General features: G+C 45.5%; 1 protein-coding gene across 5 annotated transcripts; it reads left to right on the top strand.

Moving 5' to 3' along the window:
* Window positions 1-1,835: 1,835 nt before the first annotated feature.
* LOC146073873 (F-box/LRR-repeat protein 3-like) lies at window positions 1,836-20,096 on the top strand. 5 transcript variants are annotated; one of them, XM_083181419.1, is made up of 8 exons: window positions 1,855-1,969; window positions 2,176-2,364; window positions 5,636-5,695; window positions 13,734-13,829; window positions 15,985-16,360; window positions 17,370-17,492; window positions 18,899-19,070; window positions 19,221-20,096. In XM_083181419.1, exons 4-8 carry the CDS (start codon window positions 13,768-13,770, stop codon window positions 19,862-19,864), a joined length of 1,377 nt encoding a protein of 458 aa, XP_083037545.1. In that variant the 5' UTR covers window positions 1,855-1,969; window positions 2,176-2,364; window positions 5,636-5,695; window positions 13,734-13,767; the 3' UTR covers window positions 19,865-20,096. The 5 variants fall into 5 exon arrangements, with proteins under 5 accessions (XP_083037547.1, XP_083037546.1, XP_083037545.1 ...); XM_083181420.1 differs by lacking the exon at window positions 2,176-2,364 and having other exon boundaries at window positions 1,837-1,969; XM_083181417.1 differs by lacking the exon at window positions 13,734-13,829 and having other exon boundaries at window positions 1,862-1,969; window positions 2,185-2,364.
* The last annotated feature ends 3,129 nt before the right edge of the window (window positions 20,097-23,225 follow it).

The raw sequence follows: 23,225 nt of genomic DNA, 5'->3' as shown, positions 1-23,225 counted from the left end.
ACGATCTAGATGCTGGGAAGCTCCGAAAGAATCGCCCATGCTTAAACACTCATGCTAAATTGCTGGCACAAATCTCTATGTGTGTAGGCCATACTTGCCTACTTTCAAAGTCTTCTTTCCGGGAAAAGCCCATGTTATTATTAGCAAATTTCCATATTATCTCTGCACCCTGCCTGCTTCACCAGGAGACAGGTGGGATGCTGGAGATCTGCTCATCCAGGGGTGTTGGGGGACTACCCAAAGAATCAGGAGTCTCCTGCAGCTTCCAGGAGAGTAGGCAACTATACTTACACCATCATCAGTGGCACAGACCTCTAGGTACAGCTTTTGTGGGTATTCAAACTGCATGTGCAGCAAAAGATATATAGCATATATCCAGTGGCGGTTTTTACCTATGGGTTAAAGGGCTGCAGCCCCCCTCAGGTAAAATCCGCCACTGTTTTCTGCCTAAGTGAAGCCAGATGCGGGGGGGATGCTCTAACATCAGCGCCCCCTTACCGCCGTTCATCGCCGGCTACTGCAAACATAATTATCGCATATTCTGTAACATATGCGATAATTATCACAAAAGACAGCTCTTGCGTTAAGAGCTGTCTTTTGCGTTGAACCGGCGATGAGCAGCGAGTCCCGGCGGCTCCCCCCTCCCTCTCTTACACGGCTGGCCGGCTGCTGCTGCAGGGGGGCTGGCTCTCCTCCTCCTCCCTGCACCCAGAAGAGGATGTACAGTGCAGGGAGGAGGATGTCACAGGTCCGGGCAGCACAGCTCTGTGCTGCCCGGACACAGGTGAGGGGGGGTCGGTGCGGGTCGGCGGGGGGCGGCGGCAGGTCGGTGCGGGGTGGCGGTGGGTTTGCGTTAGAAGCCCATAGGCTTCTATGGGGCATCGCTAGATTCTTCTGGCGATGCCCCCCGCCGGGGTAACCCGTGGGTATAATGGGTATGACTGGGTATAACTGGGTTTATAAAATGGGTATAACTGGGTTTTTACCGCATTTTTAGTTTACAGAATCTCTGTGAGACTGCACTGGCTCCACTGTGGCTGGCAGTGACTTCCTATTGGTAGTCCGACCTGCCAGTCACTCAAGTTAGTGCCATTGGGATGTGTTCCCTCCCTGCAGGACGATACTGCACATGTGCCAGACCTGGGTCCTTGAATATGTCTCCGGGGCAGCTGCAAAAGCAGCCCATAAAGGCTGGGGCCAGCACATGCGCAGTATGTAAGAAGCCACTGCACATGCGCTGGCTACGGCTGGGACCCGGATTCGTTTGTGGCGGTGGCAACAGCTGGGAGCACAGCAGCAAATATCCCATATTTGATGTGCTTTGCACTATGGGCCTGATTCAGGTTGTCTATGTTAGCTTACCAAGCGCATGAGATGTCACCTGCCATCACCGATTCCCCTCGGTAACATGCGAGGGGATATTTAACGAGAACACACCCCTCGCATGCCTCTGCTAGCAGGACAAATCATTTGATGGTTCCCGGCCCTTCCTCGCCGCAACGAACGGCACAAAGGCAAATATGAGCTAGCGCATGCGGAAACATCGGAACGGAGCCGAATTCTCCCAATTTTGAATTATATCGAATCAGGGCCTATAAGTGGTATATTTTTAAAAAATCTATCTAAAATTGTATTTCCAGTATTCTAAAAACTGAACATCAAAAATCACCTGTTAGTAATTACTGTACACCCGAGTCGTGTGCACTACTTTTCTAGCTACGCTTGCACCGATCCTGTTTATGTAAGGCGCTGCAGACCCCCTGTGGCGCCGTATAAATAACACATGATCACAATAATGGATTTCTGTGCTGCTGCTGCTGCTGCTGCTGCTGCTGGGCCTAGCTAAAAATAACCTCTTACTCAGCGCTCTGCAGTGAAGCCGAGCCGTTGCCTAGTGAAGCTCCAGATCAGCATCTCTGCACAGAAATATAGGAAAACCGCACAAGAAAAAGCCTATGGGAAGACACTGGTGAGCGTGTTACTAGATATGGCTTGGTATGATCGGTATGATCATGTATGTTGGTCACTTTTAATGTCCTTTAGTTTAGCTTTAGTCTGCAATAGCTGCATCACAGGTGTCATTGTTTGCACTGTTTTGGATGCACAATGCATTTTTTGTGAAGCCGCGCACTAACCCAGCCGTACACTTAAGTGATTGCTGTTTCTGCCCTGGAGAATCGCCAGGTCTCCTCCTTTCCACCGACCTCATCGACACAGTGACCTACTTTCCGCAGAGGGAAGGGAAGGAGGGGGAGACAGACGTAGGAGAATTAGTCACATACACAGAGATTCTCATCCCACAGTCTGCAGGGACACCAGGAACGACAACACTACCCCGATAGGTGCTAAAGAAACGAGCTACAGGTAAGATGTTTGTCTTTACCTATTCGTTCAGTGTTTACTATGGTCTGATAGCGGTGGTTGGATCTCTTCGGTCTTCGTGTGTGTGTATATATATATATATATATATATATATATATATATATATATACGTTACGTACATGACATACGTGGAGTAATTACGTCACACCTACAGATTGGGGAGTACAGGTTCCCCGTGTTCACGGCTGCTATAGAGACGTTTAATTATTTCATTTTGTAATGTCGGATTTTGTAAATGATCTCTGAACAACAACGAACAAGTGGGCAGATGTATGAAGCGGTGATAAGGGAGGAGAAGTGAGCCAGAGGAGAAGAGGCCCATGGCAGCCAATCAGCACTGAAGTAACATCTATCATTCGCATCATATAAAATTATACAGAGCAGCTGATTGGTCCTTATTACTCTTGTATCTGCTGGATAAGATATCAAACAAATGTTATTGTAAAAACATATATATATATATATATATATATATATATATATATATATATGTATGTATGTATGTATGTATGCCAAGTCTCATCTCAGCCTTCTGTTCCATGCTCACTGTCTACCCCATCTACAGCATGTCACCTTCTGTCAGTCTGCCCCTTCCCTTTAGAATGTGAGCTCTCACGAGCAGGGCCCTCTTATCTCCTCTGTTTTTCCTTCTCTAAAGGTGCGTACGTATGGTGAGATTGTGACTATGGCCGAGTTTGACTATACTAGAACACAATCCTCTATACAGTACAGTCAAAATAAGCTTGCCTGCACAGTATATTTTTTCTTGCGGTGGCGTTCCCACAGGGGCTCACGTCGGCACTGCAAGCTGTAGTTGCGATTTGTGATGACTTTTCTTACGGTTTTGACTACTGTATATAGTCAAAACCGGAAGCTCAAATCGCACCGTGTGTATGCACCTTTACTTAAATCATCTACGATGGTGAAGGAACCAAATCCTGCGGTTTACTAATGTCAGTGCCGTCTGCTGATGCAGCTATGGTTATGTCTATTGTTTTCAACTGTAAGTCGCAGTTTCCATTTATGTGCTTAATTAAGCCCTTTGCATCTCTTGTGGCACCATATAAATAAAACATAATGATAATGTTATAATGTACTGCCTGACAATGGGTCAATAAAGACCTGAAACATTGCAAATCAATATGCCAAGGTGCTCCTCCAGTGGGAGTAGAATCGCGGGTGGGTGGGAAGGTGCTCATGGACAAAACAGCGACGCTTAAAAAAAAATCACACTGATAGTCAGGAGTTCAGCCAACTCTTCAGAACAGAAGTTCTTTTATCAAGACACGAGAAATAACAGGGAACAAACAATGTGCACAAAAAAAAAAAGACTACTAACCAACAAACACACTGTAGTGAAAAAAAGTCCAACGATAAAACTATAAATAATTGGGGAGATTCTGGTTGGTTTGCAAAAGCAAACTCCTTCTTTAATGGAAAAAGAACATGCTGCACTGCAAGTGGGGCAGATGTAACCTGTGCAGAGAGAGTTACGTTTAGGTGGGGTGTGTTCAAACTGAAATCTAAATAGCTGTGTGAGACTAAAGCAGCCGGTATTTACTCTGCACAGGAACAAAATAACTCCCCCCAAATGTAACTCTCTCTGCACATGTTACATCTGCCCCACCTGCAGTGCACATGTTTTTATCAATTAAAGTAGGAGTTGGCAAACCAACAAGAATCAGCCTCAATGTCTGAAACAGGACTCAATAGTGTCAATAGGGGTCCAGAAAGGGTTAATATAAGCACACTCACCTGTTGCCCGAGTTAAACTTAAATACCGCTACTTATATTCAGTTTCCAAAACATGTTTTGTATTTATTACATGCATATGACTTTTATTGTGTTTCGATTTGTTTCCGCACATGCGGATGTTACAGTAGGTATTTTGCATGCGCCACCTGTTGCTCAGATCAGTTAATTATTCCAGAGACTCCAATGACGCACTTGGGAAAGGTATACGGATTAAAGAGGAGAAATATCCTCTCCAGTATCTGGAGCATGGGGACTTTAGGTCAAGAAGACAGATCAGATTTACAACCCTGCTCCAGATACTTTAGGAAACGATGGTGCACAATTACAGCTTGTTTTGTACTGTAAATGAGGGATGGGTTTGGATTGGGGGTTGATGGCACTCAAATCAGATGTCAGTGTTGGTGCACGTTTGCCCTGCTTAAATTATACAATGCAATTTTCTGCAGCTATTAAAATAATAAAATGGATCTTTACATTCTACGGATAATGGCATTTATTTGTACTTAATGTATCTCAGTCCGCAGGACAAGTTGGGCCCAATTTTCCTTGAGCTCCCGCGGCAGCTCCCTGGGAGGGCTCACTTACGATTTGGTACTTGATGTGCCATTTTGACATGCGATAAATGGCATGTAGCAGCGGCAATGAGCAGGAGAATTAAAAAAAAACACCTGTCAAAAGACTGTCCGGCTGCTGATTGGCTGGACAGCTTTAGTTCGCCCCTCGCCCCCCGCATGGAGGTGAGCGGGGGTACCACTACCTGCGGCGCTGTGTATTAAGCTGATGGCGGCGGGGTCCCTGCAGTGATTAGCAAATAACTAGCGCTATCCGGTGGCTGGGCAGCGGCGCGGGAAGCGCTGCTGTGTTTGAAAACACTTGCCGCATGCTGATTGGCTGAGTTTCAGCCGTTCAGCATGCGGCAAGTGTTTTCAAAATCAGAAGCGCTTCCCGCACCAACCCCCGGCCGCCGGATAGCGCTAGTTATTTGCTAATCACTGCAGGGACCCCACCGCCGCCGCCAGCCTAATACACAACACCGCAGGTACCCCCGTGGCACGGACACCCCTGCCCGCTCCTGCCAGACGGCGCAGCAGGTACCCATCAGAACCCCCACCGGGGTGCCCCCCCCCCCCTCGCCTGGGGCGCCCTGAGGAGGTTCAATCTGTAGGGTCTGACCCGATGCCCACAGGACCGCCCATCGGGTCAGATGGGATGTCTACACATGCGATTTGGTCTGATTTATGTGGTCGATCTGTCAAAATCGCAGAAGTGTATGAGGGCCCTGTCGAAAAAGAAAAATAATTTATAGAATTTACAAATTTTTGGTGCACTTTTTTATAGAAAACAAGCAGATCTGGTAGCCGTTTACTTGCAGATTTCTTTTAACTGCCTTTTGCTTTTTCACTATACAGTTGGCCTTGTTCATGATTTAATATATATCTGATCACTTGATAACAAATTAGAAATGTTTTATAATTGTGGTTACGTTTCTCTATTCCAGAGACATCTTAAAAGACGGTCGAGATCTTTTCTCAAACGCAACTTCAAACTTTGCCTACAGGTAAGATTTATCTGATTCCTTATGGTCGCATTATGTAACGACGCATGTGACAAATTTTAAAAAAATTGTAACATTTTCATTCTTTTTATTATAATATCATTGTACTGAATTGTTAGTGTTTTGAAAGTAACAGAATTGTACAACCATTTCTATTACTTGCGGGTGTGTGTGTGTGTGTGTGTCGGCTGATGCAGGAGGGGGCCGCTGCTAGCTACCCAAGAATTGCTACGGCGGGCGCTGACTAATCCAATGACTAGCCAGGGTGTGGGGGGGAGGTAGGTCGGGGGAGTCTGATGACCAGCCGGGGGTGGAGGGGGGTGTGTGTGTGTGAGACCGATGACCAGCCGGGGGTGGAAGTGGGGGGGAGAGTACGATGACAAGCCTGGGGGAGTTTACTCACCTGAATAACTTTGCAAGTTGGCAGGTGCATTCAGATTCCTTCCTCCTGCTCTCCTCAGCGCCGGCCGGCTTTTCTGCTGCTGCTCCTCCAGCAGTTCACTACCGCCCTCCAGTGGCCGGTGCCCTAGCCCCTAGGCAAATGCCTAAAGCTGCCTAGGGCTAGCACCGGCCCTGATCTCAATAGATCTACATCGCTCCGCGTGTAGGGGCGATAGCGATGTGCGGCACCGTGCGTCATTATCACCCCAGCGATTAATATCCAGCATGCTGGATCAATCTAGCAATCGCTGGTGTCAGGGCATGTGTACTCACCGGAGAACTGTCCCGACAGGTCGCTCAACGGCACATCGCTGGCGCATATACTGAGAAGTCCAGATAAATGCCAATTTGTCCCTCCTGGAATGGTTCATGATGAGTAGGGTTTCCTGTCCCTGGATTGACAGGTCCACACCTAGAAATGCTCCTAGAAATGGTCGATAAAATCCTAGGTCAACATTGACAGAAAGTTGACACAAGCACAATGTCGACATTGACATGGTCGACGCTGGAAAGGTCAACACAGATATTCATGATTTTTTTGTTTAGACCGACTTGGTTCATATTTTACCATCCAAGTGGACATTAGAATACAATAGTTTGCCAAGCGCAGTGAGGCCACCGCGCCCGAAATATGGCAAGCGCCGCGAGTCATGGTACATCTATACGGTGTCCATGTTTATATATGTCGACATAGACACCAAAAAACATAAACAACTTGAGTTGACCTTTTCACCGGGCCTCCCTGTCTTAAGCGCCCCGGGCCTCCTCCCCCCCCCCCCCCCCCCCAAGCCTTAATCCGGCCCTGACCAGTTGCTTATATTTCTGTGTTGATCACACGAGGGCTTCATAATAGGATTGCATTACATTGTTTTTCTGTCTGGACTCAGGATTGATGACGCACAGCCTTGAATTACAAACAGCTTACTGATCAAAATAGTCATGTGACTCATGTCACCTATAGAGACCGTTGACTGCTTTCCAGACACCAGAGACATCCCTGATATGTGTTAGGTCCCGGTACCAATGAATATTCTGTTGTCTGCGGCGCGTAGATGTTAGGAGCACTTCAAAGGCTTTTTTTTTTAAGTAGATTTTATTGCATAGCTTCAATTATAACCATACAAAACATGTAGTACAGTGCATAGAAAACCAAAAGCCATACAAAACATGTAGCTTGAGCATTGAGAGAAGTAATGCGGTTTTAGCGTACAATAGCTAAATGACAAAATAATAAACCAAGTAATAAAAGAGAGAGAGAGAAAGAGAAAAGTGATCGAAGATGGAAGATATAGGCAAAGAAAAAGAGGAAGAAAGGAGGGAGGCGGGACCACCAAGCCAAGACATAGGTAGAGCAAGGTTGGGTTCATAACTGGACAGTGTTATCAGATACTTAAATCGAGCTGTACATGACTTTTCAGGTTCCAGGAGAGGGGTTGGTAGAGTGGGGGCGAACCATGGGGACCATGGCCATTATTCAGATTTCATCACAGTACAAATTTGTTCTAAAAAAAGATGGCCACTGCGAATAAGGTCCTTAATGGGGCAATAATATTAAACACAATTGTACTCTATGGTGCGCATTAAAACCTTCTCTTGAAATTTACCTAAATTTAACTACCATAAAAAGTTATTGTAACCCCTAGCGATGATCAGAGATCCATCCGAGAATCCGGAAAATGAAACATGTTAAAAATGTTTGACCATTTGGATCGGGGGATCTGGATTTTTCAACATATTTAATATTCCCGATCCCCGGCCCAGCTCTTGGGATTTTGAGACGTTGCCCAAAACATCTGTGATGTATGGGTGCCTTAATTGTAAATTCACTTAGTATGTCAGTTATGGTGTGTGTCCCACCACCCTAGACTTGAACCTTTGGAATATGAGGGACTTACCCAATGTTGAGGTTACCTGGGCGCGGCGGGTGGGCCCATAACTGTGGTCAAAATCATGTACAAACTCTCTTTTACATTCTATTTCATTACAAAGTGTATTACAATTCTGATTAGTAATGTTTGGATAGTGCAGTCACATTTGTTCCTTCTTTGTGTGACAATCAGAATGATGTAAGGTGAAACTTGATAGACCTGTGTTGTCCCAGCCTTGCTAACAATGTACTGTAACTATGTAGCTATAGTGTACAGCAATATATATGTGGCATGCAGCCAGACTAGCAGCAGCGTATAATAATGATCTTGCTCCCCCCCCCACCCCCTCTGACACCCAGCACCAGTGCTGCCGAGAGGTATGTCGGGCCCGGTAAAATTTTGGGTGCGTGGCCTAACCGTGCACCTCCTGCAATTAGGCCACGCCCCCAAAATTTTTAGGGGTGTTGAAAAAACACTCTAAAGTTGAGGGGGGAGTGTAATTGTCTCCCCCACTTTAGCAGCAGCAGCACACACCTACAGCATGTGCTGTGCTGACAGCAGGCTCAGCATGACCTCTCACGCTGTCAGTGAGACACTCATGCTGAGCCTGCTGTCAGCACACCACATGCTGTAGGTGTGAGTTGCTGCTGCTGCCCGGGAGGGACGGAGGGGGGAGTCGGACCAGGGCCCCTGCCGGGCCCCTCCAGCAAGCCTGGGCCCAGGTAATTAGAACCCGCTCCCTCCCCATCTCAGCGGCCGTGCCCAGCACACGTGGCATCAAGATGTCACAGAACAGCGCGCAGGGGGTGCAGGATAATTGGTGCTTGGCACATCCTATAGATGCTCCCTGTGTCTTTCTAGGTAGTAGGGAGTCTCTTCAGGAACCCTGTAAGCTGCAAAGGGTACCATCAGGGCAGTCTAATCTTTAAATGCCGCTCACTTGGCCATGCTCTTGGTAATGGCACTGGTTGCTGCTAGACTATAACGCCTGCTATGGCCTAGCATGGCACACCTAAGGGTGAAATGTAATAGGATGAGAGCTTCAGAAAGCGAGAGATTTGGCAAGAAATCTCCAGGTTTTTTAAAGCGGCAATCATGTACACTGCAAAATCAAACTGGTTTTGCAGTGTAAATGATTGCCGCTTTAAAAAAACCTGGAGATTTCTTACCAAATCTCTCACTTTCTGAATGTCTCATCTTATTAAATTTCACCCCCCAATTGTATTTTCTTTGTGTAAGGAAGTGTGATATATAGAAAGTCAGAGGGGTGGTCCGAGTGGCAATCATAGCACCTGGTGATTCAAGGAGACCCGGGGAATTGAGTGGGAACCACTTGTCAGTAACACACCCACAACAGTTCATAACATGCCCATAAGTTGAACCATCTCCATGCATCTACTAAGCCACCTCTATGTAACCACCTATGAATGCATTACTGTACTTTAAATTCGGCACTCGCGAGTTGGCGTGTAATTTCGCTGGGGACGAATGGACCTGCTCTGAGACAGCCGGGTTTCCCACCTCTCCCAACTGTCTCCTTTAGCGATGCAGGCAGGGACAGACAGCGGGGCAAGGTGAGCGGATGGTGGCGGACAGGGGCGTTCCGCTTCCAAGATGGAACTGACGGAACACAGTTCCGCCCTGTTCCAGCTTACTTTAACCCCTGCTGATAACAGAAACTTAGGGGGAAATTTACTAAATCTGCTGCGCTATATAAGAAACTGTAAATAAATTAATGATAAGCCCATCCCCTGACTCTGCTCGGACTAGCCTTGTCCCAAGCCCTGGGTGATGCACAACGCCGCATACACATACCGCTGCCGATTCCCGGGGGATGTTTATATGTGCTAATCAGATCCGGTCAGATCCCTTCCCGCATTCACAGAAGGATTCCCGGGTCATGGCATAGGACAGCTCTCTCCGGGAGATCTGCCCTTCGCGTTACTTATCATGTTTGTACACATGTGGTTAGTTTTGTCACGTTGTGTGGCCGCATATACTGCAAGACGTTAGTACATCCCATAAAGAGGGTGGAGATAAAGGGGTCTATTTACGAAACATTGGAGAGAGAAAATTAGAGAGAGAGAGGTACCAGTCAATAAGCTCCTAACTGCAAAGTTACAACATACCTCCCGACTGTCCCGTATACCCTAGGAACTTCCCAGAAAACTGGGACGTTCCCATGGTAAATGGGACAGTTGGGAGGTATGCTGTACAGCGTCTATTCCCCGCAGGCAGAGGGGCAGCAGCACCGGCAGTATGTGGGCGTGGCCTCGCATGAGTGACGTGATTTTTAAGACCATGCTCCCTCACCTCAAAGGCCATGCCCCCGAAATTTCCCGCTGGACCACCAATGAAGTTGGGAGGTATGTTACAGGCTATTTAAAAATTGATAATTAGAGGCTGGCTAGTTGGTACTTTGGGGTTGGTACCGGCTAATCAGCTCCTAACCGCCATGTTACAGGCTGTTTTTGAAAAAAATGACAGGTAGATGCTGGTTGGTTGGTACTTTGGGGTCTATGTACTAAGCTGTGAAGAGTGATAAAGTGGAGAACAATAAAGTACAAACCATTGACCTCATAACCCTCTCCACTTTATCACTCTCCGAAGGTTAGTACATAGACCCCAGAGTACCAACCAATCAGCTCCTAACTGTCATTTTTTAAATCAGACTCTAGCATGGCAGTTAGGAGCTGATTAGCCGATACTTTATCACTCTCCACTTGACCACTTTTCATTGGCTTAGTACATATGCCCTAGGAGGTTTATTATTTCTCTCCCTTTTTAATTATACTGTCATAATGGCGTAACTGTGCCAAATGACTAACGAAGCATTCACTCTGTGAGGGTGAGGAGGCAAAAATGGAAATGAAGTCGTAACAATAATTAAGTTTGAATCAATTTTCTGCTTCTGCAAAAAATAAATAAAGAGAAAAGGGCTTCAATGAGGCCAATGAGTAACTGGTTCCGTCTTCCCGGCCTCAGATACAAGCGAACATCGTGTCTTGTAGTGTTTGGTAATTAGGTCAAGGTCGTGATGCAGTTTTGTACATTTGCTGCTTCTTACAATTTCTTTTTGTGGCCACACAATGCCTCAGACACCTTTAATTGGGACACTGGGGTCTAATTTAGAAAACCTCTCCTTTTATTTTATAAGAGAAACCTACTGGGATGAAAAAATAAATGGAATAGCCGGCAGACCTAGTTCTACCAGACGAAGCACCTTACACAGAGCTCTGATTGATTTTTTTTTATAATAATAATAATTTTATTTATATAGCAATCTTTCTCCAATAGGCGCTTAACAGATAGAATGAATGTAATACAGTACAGGAACAATGAAGTACAGAAAAGCTTTTCATAACCAATACTTAAGGGAATTAAGGAACTGCTTGAGTAAACAGGAAAGTCTTAAGTCTGTTTTTGAAGGTGGGGGCCTCTCGGACTGTGTGGGGAAGAGAGTTCCATAGAGTCAGAGCCGCATTGCTAAAAGCTGCAACCCCATACGAATTATGGGAGATCCTAGGTACTGATAAAAGTCCTTCATCTACAGATTACAGTAATTGGGTGGGACAGTATGGAATCAGAAGCTGCTTCAGGTACCTTGGGCCTTGGTCATGTAGGGCTTTGAACTCCGTAAATTCATCTTGAATATGACGGGAGTAGAGAATGGGAGTTATGTGACTAGAAAGGGGATGATCCCATTAACATGGCATGACATTAACTAGGGCAGGGATGAGGAACCTTTGGCTCCCAGCTGTTTTTGAACTACACATCCCAGCATGCCCTGCTACACTTTTGCTATTCGGCCATGCTTAAACTGTTGCAGGGCATGCTGGGATGTGTAGTTCAGCAACAGCTGGAAGCCAAAGGTTCCCCATCCCTGAACTAGGCTATCAGGGGAATTCGGGAGTCCAGTTGAATAGCTGTGGGCACTAAAGCCCTAGGCTATCTCCTGCTTTCATGTTTGAATGGGCCTTCCTCCAATAGTTCCAGGCCTGGGTAAAGAGTACCCGGGTGACGGATGATGCTCTGACAGGGGGGATCCCGACTCACAGGGGCTATTCTCCCTTGTGGCGGTCCACCGGGCCCGCAAGGGGCTTCTTTGCGTTCGCCCTCCTGTCAGAGCACCGGCAGTCAGGATCTCGACGTCTGGATACTGACTGTCGGGATCCCCACTGTCGGAGCCCTATACCACACCCAGAGTACCCACCCACCCCCCTCTTGGCACCACTCTGTCTGTCCCCAATCCTTGAGGATAGGGAGTGGTGCAGGGTGGGGGGATTCCAGTTGCCTCCTGCCAGAACCAGCATGCTGGGGAACCCCTCCCCCCCTATACGCTCATGTGGGAAATCTATAGGTGCGTGTTGAAGGGTGCTGTCAGCAGGTGCTTGGAGAATCTGTTTTGGAGATTAATACTAGATAGTATCGTATATAGTATTGTATATGGTATACTGTTATGTATAACAGCTGCCTCCATGCTATGCAAAAAAATAATAATCCAGCTGTAGTGTAGATAAATCGGGGAGAAATTGACTTAGATGAGAGTTTTATTTCAGATGGGATGTTGCAACCAATCAGATGAAATATATTATCTTCAAGGATGTGCTAAAGAAATAAAAAGTAGATTCTGATTGGTTACCCATAGCAACGTCTCACCTGACATAAAACTCCCATCTTAGTAAATAAGCCCCATTATGCTTTGGAAACCTCTGATGTTGGGAGTTACGCTACATATGTACATAAAATATGCCTCCTTTTTTTCTATCAGAATGTTTTCTTTTAGACGGATTGGGGTGGATTTACTAACGGGTGAAAAGATGCAACAAAACAAAACAAAAAAACGGTACTTGTGTACTTTCACGGCGGCAGTTACCCCGTCAGTTCCTGTCAGAATCAGCGTAGTGTTCCCGCGGCCAGCGTAGTTAGCGTAGTCAGTCAGAAGTAGCGTAGTGTTCCCGCGGCTGCTTAAGCGTCCCTGTTATAAGTTCTGTTGCTGGGAACTGCATCTCTGTCCCCGGCGTCCCTGGCAAGCGTACTCAGCGCCTCTCTCAGACGCAGGAGCGTCTCATTGCTGGAGCATCTGAGACGCTCCTGCGTGTCAAACAGATCTCTCCGCCAGCGCCAGTATGATCCCCTCTCCGCCAAAGAGAGGGGATCATGCTGGCGCCGGCGGTGTGAGAGAGGCGCTGAGTAGGCTTGCCAGGGACAGAGATGCAGTTCCCAGCAACAGTACGGTACTAACTTGTGTAGTTTCACGGCGGCAGCCTACGCTGATAACGTAGCTTAGGCTGCCGCCGTGAAACTACACAAGTAAGGTAGCCATTGGGCTATGCTAATAGCGTAGCTTCAAACGTAGCGTAAGCTGCCGCCGTGAAACTACACAAGTACCAAAAAACAATTAATACAAACGGCCATTTGCAATAAGTTGCTATGGGTTACTGCACCTGCGTACTCTGTCAGTACGTCCAGCTCATTGGAAATGCCGGTAAAAGGATGACATGTAAAGGAACAAAAAAAAATGCTCAAAAAGAACAATTTTATTTTTGAATTGTCTGAATTTTATAATTTTCCAAATGTTGCCGCCAATTCTTTCTGTAGCCGCTCTCGTGTGAATTTCTGTACATTGCATTTAATGGTGAAACTGCACAAGCGCTGGTCTGTGTTACATGTAAGAATCTTGTTGTGAGATTTTCTGACGGGTTTATTTTTATGGTGTTCCGCTGAGATAGGAAATCACAGTGAACGGATGCTGGTGAATGCCCCATGGCAGCGGCAAACTCAGTCCATACATCAAGTACAAGCTATAACTTGGAAGCGTTTTTTAGGTAAGAAATTTGTTTCCCCTTATGGAAAAACACTTCTTACGCTAGGAAGCTTAGGGGGTAAATGTACTGAGATGATTGGTCTATTGAAGATAGCATTTTGACCCTAGCAACCAATTATTATCTTCTAGAAGGTGCTAAATAAATAAGTAAAATCTGATTGGTTGATATGGGAAACACCCCATCTTCAATAGAACTCTCATCTTACTAAATGTACCCCTTACTGTCACACGTATTCAGGACCTAATTCATGTGTTTCCAACCACTCCCTGTATCTTATTTGCTATTTTCACCCCTATCTGTACTTGAACCTTGCTGTAACAATTGTAAATTTCTCCATTGTGAGACGAATAAAGGAATTCTATTCTATTCTATTCTATAAACTCCCCCATTTACACCTCTAACCTGTCACTTCCTGTCAATCGCTTTCCCATTAAATCCTCATTGCAAGCGGGATCGCAACAGCACCGTGCAGTCTCCCGGTAATCAAATTGTTGCGTGAACATCAGTCCTTGTGTACAAACATGAATTAGGCCTTTATATAAGTGTCTGTTAATCTTGTAGTTTAAAGCAAAATGAACGTTGAATAATACCGCTTTCACATCGCACAGCTGGGTCGGACCCAGGATCTTCATCCTAGGTCTGAACCAGCTCCTGACCCTTTTACAATAAAGCAGGGTCACCCATTATACACAGGGTTGAACCCTTCTTATAACGGGTCAGATTGCCGGGTTGGTTGACATGGGTTATTGGGTTTGGTGCTTCCACACCAAACTTCGACCCAGGTCAACCCAGCAATAATCCGGCAATAAACCAGATTCATTTGCGATGTGAAAGAGGTATAAGAGGTTTGAAAATCTTCTGGAACTATAAATATAAATCATTGCCATGTGTCCTGTTATATAAGCATATGCAATTTGATTGGCTGTGCTGTTTAATATCCCTCAAGGGGTGTGCCTTCCCAGGGGAACCAATCAGATTCTAGACTACAGAATGCACCGGAATTGCAAAATCTAAATTCTCAACTTGTATGATAGGTTTAATACATCTCCTGCACAAACTGAACTACTTCACAGACAACTAAAGCATCAGACAACAGTCAAAATGATGAGGAACAAAGATGCCCAACCTAGGGATGTCCATTGACCATTGATGGTTCAATAAAAAAATAATTGATGGTCTAAGACCAATTTTTAAATACTTTTGCCATCGATGAGGGAGCACCAGCTGGTTAGCCACCATCGAAGCTTAGCTCCACTCCCAACTCTCCAATGAAGCCCTGCCCCAAGACTCTCATTGGCCCACAGCCTACTGAATTGTAAAGATGCAGCGACCATCGGTGGTTGAAACCGTCCATGGTTCTTTTATGGACACTTTTTATACGCATATACTTATGGCAACATACACCAACACTAGAAAGTGGTCTCGAGTGATTACAACCTCTGTGTTTAACCGGCCATGATGCATAAATACCGGGAAAATATAGGCAGATCCGTTATTTAACGTACACAAAAATAGGAATCTGAAAAAGTTTTTGTTTTGCTAACCAAACTGAATCAGGCCCATGGTTAGGTATTCCCCGAGCATGCCTACTGCCAGATATAATGAGATGGTTTAGGAGCATCCAGGCAAAGGGGATGTTCTGCATGAGTCTCCTCCAGAGGCAGAACTACCATTGGTGCAATGGGGCCCTGAGCACTAAAGAGACCATTGCTGCCCATACCAACAATGACTTCTTGGGTTGGGGTAGAGGAGGGGGCCCAAACTATATTTTTGCCCTTGGGCCCGCCACTCACAAGTTCCACCACTGGTCTCCACCAACTAACCGGCCATGTGAAGTCAGATTTATTCCCCTTATGAAATGCTTCTTATAAACTTAGCAAAGAGCTAAAGTTTACAATGGTGTCATACTGTAAGCATTATTTGCCAATAACCCTTTCAGGCGTTGATGTTTCAAAACTTCTAAAAAGGACAAGTGGAAGTGTTGCCCGTAGCATCCAATCAGATTCACCAGATGAATGATAGCTATCATCTGATTGGTTAATATGAAAAACACAATCACTTGCCCTCTTTAGATGGTTTGATACATATCCCCGTCTGTGGGGAATGCTACCTGCAATACAGATCTTCCTAATGCATTTATTTTTGTATTTTCCAGAATGAAACGAGGCAGAATAACTGTGACCATTGATAGTCAAGTTGTTGACGGACCACAAAGGCCAAAGAAACTAAAAAAGGATAACCGGTCATCTAAACCATACAAATCACAAATGCAACCATGCATGATGGACTGGGGGAGCCTGCCGCACCATGTAGTGCTACATGTTTTTCAGTACCTTCCGCTTGTAGACAGGGCTCGTGCATCGTCGGTGTGCCGCCGGTGGAATGAAGTCTTTCATATCCCGGAACTATGGAGAAAGTTTGAGTTTGAGCTTAATCAGCCGGCTACTTCCTACCTGAAGTCTACTCATCCGGATCTCATTCAGCAAATCATTAAAAGACATGCTAACCATCTTCAGTATGTTAGCTTTAAGGTACAGTGTATGACACAGTGATAATACAATTATTCTACATTATTTATATGGCCTACAAAACATTGTATTTTGTTGGGGATGCGGTCAAAATGCCGGCGGTGGAAGCACTGATGCCGGGATTCCGAGCGCCACAATCCCAGCATATTCTCCCTCTATGGGTGTCCATGACACCCATAGAGGGAGAATAAATTAGTGTGCGAGGTGTAGCAAGGCACCGGGCGTGCGGCGAGCACACAATGGGCGTCTTTGCGCTCGCCCCACCTGTCGGGATTGTGGTGGTCGAGATCTCGGCATAAGTATTTCAACCGCCGGGATTCCATTCTGGACCCATTTTGTTGTACTCTCCAATAAGGTAGAATTAGTTACAGGGCGCAAGGCCATCTTAACAGCAAAGGATCTACACACCCGTTGGCACTCTGATTGGTGGAAAACTCCAGCCACCCACCAATCAGCATGAAGGCAGCTATTCATTATCTTGCTGCAGGCTGGATTACAGGTAGCGAATGCTGTCTGGCCATTCTGAGTCTCTGCCTCCCAAGAAGTTGTCAAGGAACCAGCCCTTGGCTGAAGGTCTATAGAGTTGTGGGGCCCTTGGGCCACAGCTCAGTAATCCCATATATTTACATGGTCCTGGCAGGACCATAACTAGGGGTCTGAGAACAGTACTACCATCCAGGGCTCAAGGCATGCAGGGCCATACCATCGCTGCTTGAACTGGCACCATCCTTCATAGCCTCTAGGTGCAACCCTTTACTCTGATGCAATGGCATTGCATGTGTTGAGGACGCCATGGCTGGCCCAGGGCCCATGCACAGGATCATAGGTAGCACAAGACTTCATTTATTGATTATACGAGTACATTTTTTTTAAAACCTATGTTATGTCCAATATAAATGACCAATCTGCCGCCACCTGGTGACAGTTTCATTATAAGATAATGTAGGCCAGGCCATGAAGGGTACTGGACTGGGACATGTAGGCTCTGGCTAAATCTACTCTTTGTTTTCAGGTTGATAGCTGTACGGAGTCAGCGGAAGCAGCGTGCGATATCCTTTCACAGCTTGTGAACTGCTCCATCAAAACGCTTGGTCTGATATCAACGGCGAAGCCCAGTTTCATGAATGTTTCTAAGGTAACAGCAATAAGATAAAATACTGTCCTTTGTATTCATGCCAAGATTTGCTTCCTTAGTGAATGAATCCATGACGGCAGATTCAGTTGGCTGCAAGGTTCCATCAGATTGCAGGATGTTACTGGGGATTTTCCCTTGCTCCGATAGAGGTGCAAGTGAGGTTAACCTACAGTTCTGATGGAACTTCAGTTTATTTAATCTGCCCCAGCCACATAATCTATGATCAAAACTGGATTTACATAATAATAATGTGCCCTTTAAAAATGGCAACAATAACCCTACTGTTCGTCGATAACTTTGACAGAGATTTAAACGTATTATCATTTGGCCTTATTCAGCTTTCTGATGTGAAGTGAGTTGCTAAGCAACAATGAATGAGTTCAAACCGGGAAACTGCAGTAGAAAAATGAGTAGGCGGTTTGGGTACAATGTGGAGAGTTTACATTGAAAACAGAAGCGGTCAGTACTTGCTTGGAGATTCATTAATGTCAGGTATTTAGAGGTGTGTATGTTAAATTTGGTTTGGAGGTGTGCATGTTTAGCAGTGCCAGGGTAAGGCTTCTCGGGAACCCTTGACAAAGCTTTAACCTACTGACTCCTCCAACCCTACACTGCCACCAATACCCACTTTCTAGCCCCTCAAGTGAAAGTTTGGTTGTGGCATCTTAGAATTTCCACAGCCACCATCTGCATTAAGTACAACCAGAAAGTCTTCCTCATAGACATCCTTAATTTTGTGATCAGCAAACTCGGTGGCGCCCCCACAGATGCTGATGCAATAGATGGCAGCCTAATGGTAGAGTTGGCCCTGAGGTTGAGTGTTTATGAATGGGTGAGGTCATGTGAGGCATTTAGTGGAAGACATTTGGCCCATAACATGCTTTTTGTCCATGACTGTAATCCCTGATATTTTCTTTAGCAGTTAAGTCTGACCTTAAATATCTAATATATAAAAGCAAAAATTTGTCCTTCTACACTAATCCAGTTTACAAGGGAAGATTATACATAGAAGCGTATTAAAACACGGCCGTGGCAACTCAAAAAATTCCAAATCGAAATGAATTACTGTTCATTTTGAATTAAATAAAAACCACAATTTTTGCTGTACGTTCATTGTGGGGCCTCACTGCATATGGGTATGGCCTCGGATCTAGGGTCTCCGGCTATACCAAATTCCGCTTCGCGATCGGAGGTTGTATGTAAACACACTTCGTTTGTTGCCAATATTACTTCAGAATTGATTTTCACAATGTTCTATTGTTTTGAAAACATAGCGAAGATTATACTGTGCATTTAATATTTAAATTGATCTTTGTAAACAAACATTCTTAAAATCCCAGGCAACGCCGGGTACTCCAGCTAGTTTAATATATGTATATAACTCTAAATATTTTTTTTATTTGCAGTCTCACTTCGTTTCTGCGCTGACTGTAGTTTTTGTCAACTCCAAGTCATTGTCTTCAATAAAAATCGATGACACCCCAGTGGATGACCCTTCGCTAAAGGTCTTGGTGGCCAATAATAGTGATACCTTGAAACTACTAAAAATGAGCAGCTGCCCTCACGTATCTCCTGCCGGTAAGACCAATCAAAAACATAAAATGTTTAGATTAAAAGTAATTGCAAACTTACTTGGCAGACATAAAGTTACAAACTGGACCTAAAATGGGTGGTAATTAAAAAATCTAAATGAATATACTAATATTGTGCCTTATGTTACTTCTTCAGGAATTTTGTGCGTGGCTGACCAGTGTCACGGGCTTCGAGAACTAGCGCTGAATTATCATCTCTTGAGTGATGAGTTGCTATTGGCTCTCTCTACCGAGAAGCATGTCCGACTTGAACACCTTCGCATCGATGTCGTCAGCGAAAATCCCGGCCAAACGCATTTTCACACGATAAAGAAGCAAAGTTGGGATGCCCTTATCAAGCACTCCCCCAAGGTCAATATCGTTATGTACTTTTTCCTGTACGAAGAAGAATTTGATGCATTTTTCCGAGAGGAGACTCCAGTCACTCACCTTTACTTTGGTCGCGCCGTGAGCAAAGCGATGCTGGGCCGTATAGGCCTCAACTGTCCACGTTTGGTCGAACTGGTGGTTTGTGCAAATGGACTTCAGCCTTTGGACGATGAGTTGATCCGCATTGCCGATCGATGCAAGAACTTGACCGCCATTGGCCTCGGGGAGTGCGAGGTTACTTGCAGTGCATTTGTTGAGTTTGTAAAGATGTGTGGCAGGAGACTGACCCAACTGTCCATTATGGAAGAAGTGCTCATTCCGGACAACAAATACAACCTGGAGCAAATTCATTACGAAGTTTCAAAGCATCTTGGAAGAATGTGGTTTCCTGACATGATGCCCACATGGTAGACTAGGAGAAGACTATGTCCTACGATGCTTTATTTGCATTTGTTTACTATGCAATGATCATATGATACTCCAATGACTATGGCATACAAAAGCCTGCTTACAGACCAAATAAGGCTGGTTTCATTACTGGGCACATGGACCAAATCTACCCCAGCACTTCTATTATTGTATGTAATTGTAACTATATTGTTTGTAACCACATTTGCACAGATCACAGAATTTATTACGTGTTGACTTGCGTAAGTGTTCATTTTGGGCACAATCCTGTGTCACACACCAACTAGCCACATGATCGGTTACCTCTGGAAATGGATTTAGAATAAGCTATTTACCTGTAGACCTCTACGACTGCACGCCCCTAGATCAGCCACCATCACCGCCATTTATACAGACCCATACTGGGTGCAAGAGATCAGTCAGAAATAGGTGTCCATATATGGCATGCCCACTCTATGGCCCAACTCAGACAAAATACTACGTCATTCCCATTATAAGACTCTCTTCGGTGAGTGCCACCCAGGCAACACCTGGAAATGCCCCTTTCCCAGAGAAACGGCCAAGGTTTGTTCAACTCCTAATTGCTGGGAAATAGGCAAAGATGATCAGGTTTGCTAAGCACCTGTCCCAGTTGATCTCCATGAAACCGCTGGACATTCCCATGGGTATGCGGGAGGGCCGATGTCTGGCGCCCGCAAATAAGTCAATTGAGACTGACCTTTATTTGCGAAGGCAGGAGAAATCATTCAATGGTCGGCAACCATCAAACGATTTCTCCTGCAGCACCGGCATGTGTCTTTGTTACACATCGAGGGGAAACGGCGTGGGGTGGGTATTCGGCGGGGTGGCATCTCTGGTGCTCAGTAAGATGTGATCTTTGCAGTTTACCAATCCAACCAGAATCAGGGCATAAATGCAGCTTCAATTGACCTTGTAAGCACAAATAATTTATTATCAATGTACCACCGCATCGGCGTGTTATGCTGATAAAAGGAACATTGGCCTAGGGTATATAAATGTATGGTAATGTGTAGCTATTTTGTTTATCCGCTCTGTACATACAGCGAGGCTACTACAGGAATATATAATTACAAAAATTATAAAAAATGAGAAAATGTTGGGATTTCTGACGTTTCCTTTCGTCATCATTATTAGAGTTGTATGTACACATAATGCTGTATGCTCTTTGTGGTTATCAGGCTGCATTACATCTGACTCTTGATACTGAGGGTATCAAGCATTTACGCAATGCATTCAAGTGGAGAATCCTGTACCATCTATAGGGGCGTGCGAACGTAAGGGTATGATGTCATCAGACAGCCGAAAAGCAGATTACTACAATGAAAGGCCGAGATCTCAGCACATGCCAGCACAGGGTGGTTGTGTTTAGTAAGGGGGCACCTGCCGAAGAGCTTGTACCTTGGTTACGTGGGACGGTGGATTAAGTAATAGGACCCAGGCAAAGATCTAGCACCTAGGTTGACTGCCATAGAAACAGTGTGGGAGGGTGGGTTCAGTAAGGGGGCACCGGCCAAAGAGATGGCACCTTGTTTGACTGCCATAGAAACAGTGTGTGAGGGTGAGTTTAATAAGGGGGAACCGGCCAAAGAGCTAGCACCTTGTTTGACTGCCATAGAAACAGTGTGTGAGGGTGAGTTTAATAAGGGGGAACCGGCCAAAGAGCTAGCACCTTGGTTGACTGCCATGGAAACACAGGGTGGGTAGAGTAAGTGGGCACCAGCCAAATAGTTGGTGCATTGCTGGACTTCCATGAAAACCAAGGCTGAGAGGGTGGGTTTAGTAAGGGGGCCCCAGCCAAAGAAATTACACCTTATTTGACTGCCATGGAAACACAGGGTGGGTTTAGTAAGGGGGCCCCGGCCAAAGAGATGACACCTTGTTTGACTGCCGTGAAAACACAGGGTTTAAATACTCATAAAAGGAAGAGATTTATCAAAACTCCCAAAGCAGGCAACCATCCCAATTCTACCAATCATTTTATACACAATATACTAGATAAATCATAGCTAGTCTTATCGGTTGCCCATCCAATTTCCTATTTTGATGCTTTGATAAACGAACGCTCTAAATGTGGCCGGAACGCCTACTGCATTTCAACAATACTGTATTGCCGCAGGAAGGGTGAACAGACCATTTAGTAACTTTGGGTAACTGGTTTATACCAAAGTGGTACGTACACTAAGATTAAATAAAACTACAAACATTATTTTATAAATGGCTCATACTGAGTTAGATATTTATGTGTCATTGTATTATATGGATTTATTGTTGTTTGAATATGTAACGCTTCAATAGAACCTTACTGTGCAAACTATTTTCTTGTATACATAAAACGTAAACCAGATGATCAGTTCTTTCCAGAATCGCCATAAGGCTAAAGTGCTTGGGTGGAATGAATGGCCATTGTATTGCTTGAGATTTGGTATATGGAGAGAGACTAGTAGGGTGGCCAATCCCGGGATCGGCGGGATCCCGGGATTTGGCCCTAAAAACGCCGGGATTTGAAGTTCCAATCCCGGGATTGCGGGATTGGCCTGCGCATGCGCGAATCTAATGTCAGGCAGCGCTGAGACAAGCTCAGACGCTGCCCGGCTTCTCCCAAACCCCGGCGCGCTGCCCTGTGTCTGCGTGACCTGATGTCAGAGGTCACGCTGCGCAGCGAGTCTGATGCTCCGTGCACGCTCACCGCTAGGTACCTGTGCATTCACTGCTGCCCGGGTACTGCGACGTCAGTCTCCCGCACATCTGCAGGCCTCCAGACCACCGCTGCCCGGCTACCGCACATCTGCCCGCCTCCAGACCACCCGCACACAGCCCCCAATGAAAGCCGCCGGCCTCTGAACATCACTGCCCAGCTCCCGCAGCAATGGCCGGGTGAGTTAGACTGGGTTTGGGGGGGACTAAAGTTCGTCATTATATTGACGAACTCAATCCCGGGATTAGGCATTTTTCAATCCCGAATCCCGGGATTGAAAAATAGCCCCGGGATTGGCATCCCTAGAGACTAGGTCACAAAGCGAGACATGTTTATGTGATGTCAGAAGCAGGATACCAATTGTTAGTGGAATATAGACTGTATTAGTCGTGACGCAGTACAGCCCTAAAATTACAATTCAAACATACATAAATACAACATAAATTGGAAAAAATAAAAATCAAGACAATGTGTACTCAAATTCAAGGTCTTCTCTTATGGTGTAGAGAAGTACCTCATGTGACTGGAAAGGTTTCAGTTTTTTCAGGTTGGAGGGGAATATTTCAAATGGGTGTACCCAACTCAAGTTAAACAATGTAGTTTTCAAGCTTATAAAGGTTTCTTTAATAGACACTGAAGCCTCCATGT

The sequence above is a fragment of the Crinia signifera genome, chromosome 4 (genome assembly GCF_055691185.1).
Source record: "Crinia signifera chromosome 4, ASM5569118v1, whole genome shotgun sequence".
Taxonomy (NCBI): domain Eukaryota; kingdom Metazoa; phylum Chordata; class Amphibia; order Anura; family Myobatrachidae; genus Crinia; species Crinia signifera.
Note: the sequence above shows the minus strand (reverse complement) of the source record. Positions and strands in the feature narration are given on the sequence as shown.

Bases quoted from the DNA above. Each gene is read 5' to 3' on its own strand.
- LOC146073873 (XM_083181417.1), top strand. The intron at 16,361-17,369 runs GTACAGTGTATG...CTTTGTTTTCAG, and splicing joins TTCAGTATGTTAGCTTTAAG to GTTGATAGCTGTACGGAGTC. The intron at 17,493-18,898 runs GTAACAGCAATA...TTTTATTTGCAG, and splicing joins GTTTCATGAATGTTTCTAAG to TCTCACTTCGTTTCTGCGCT.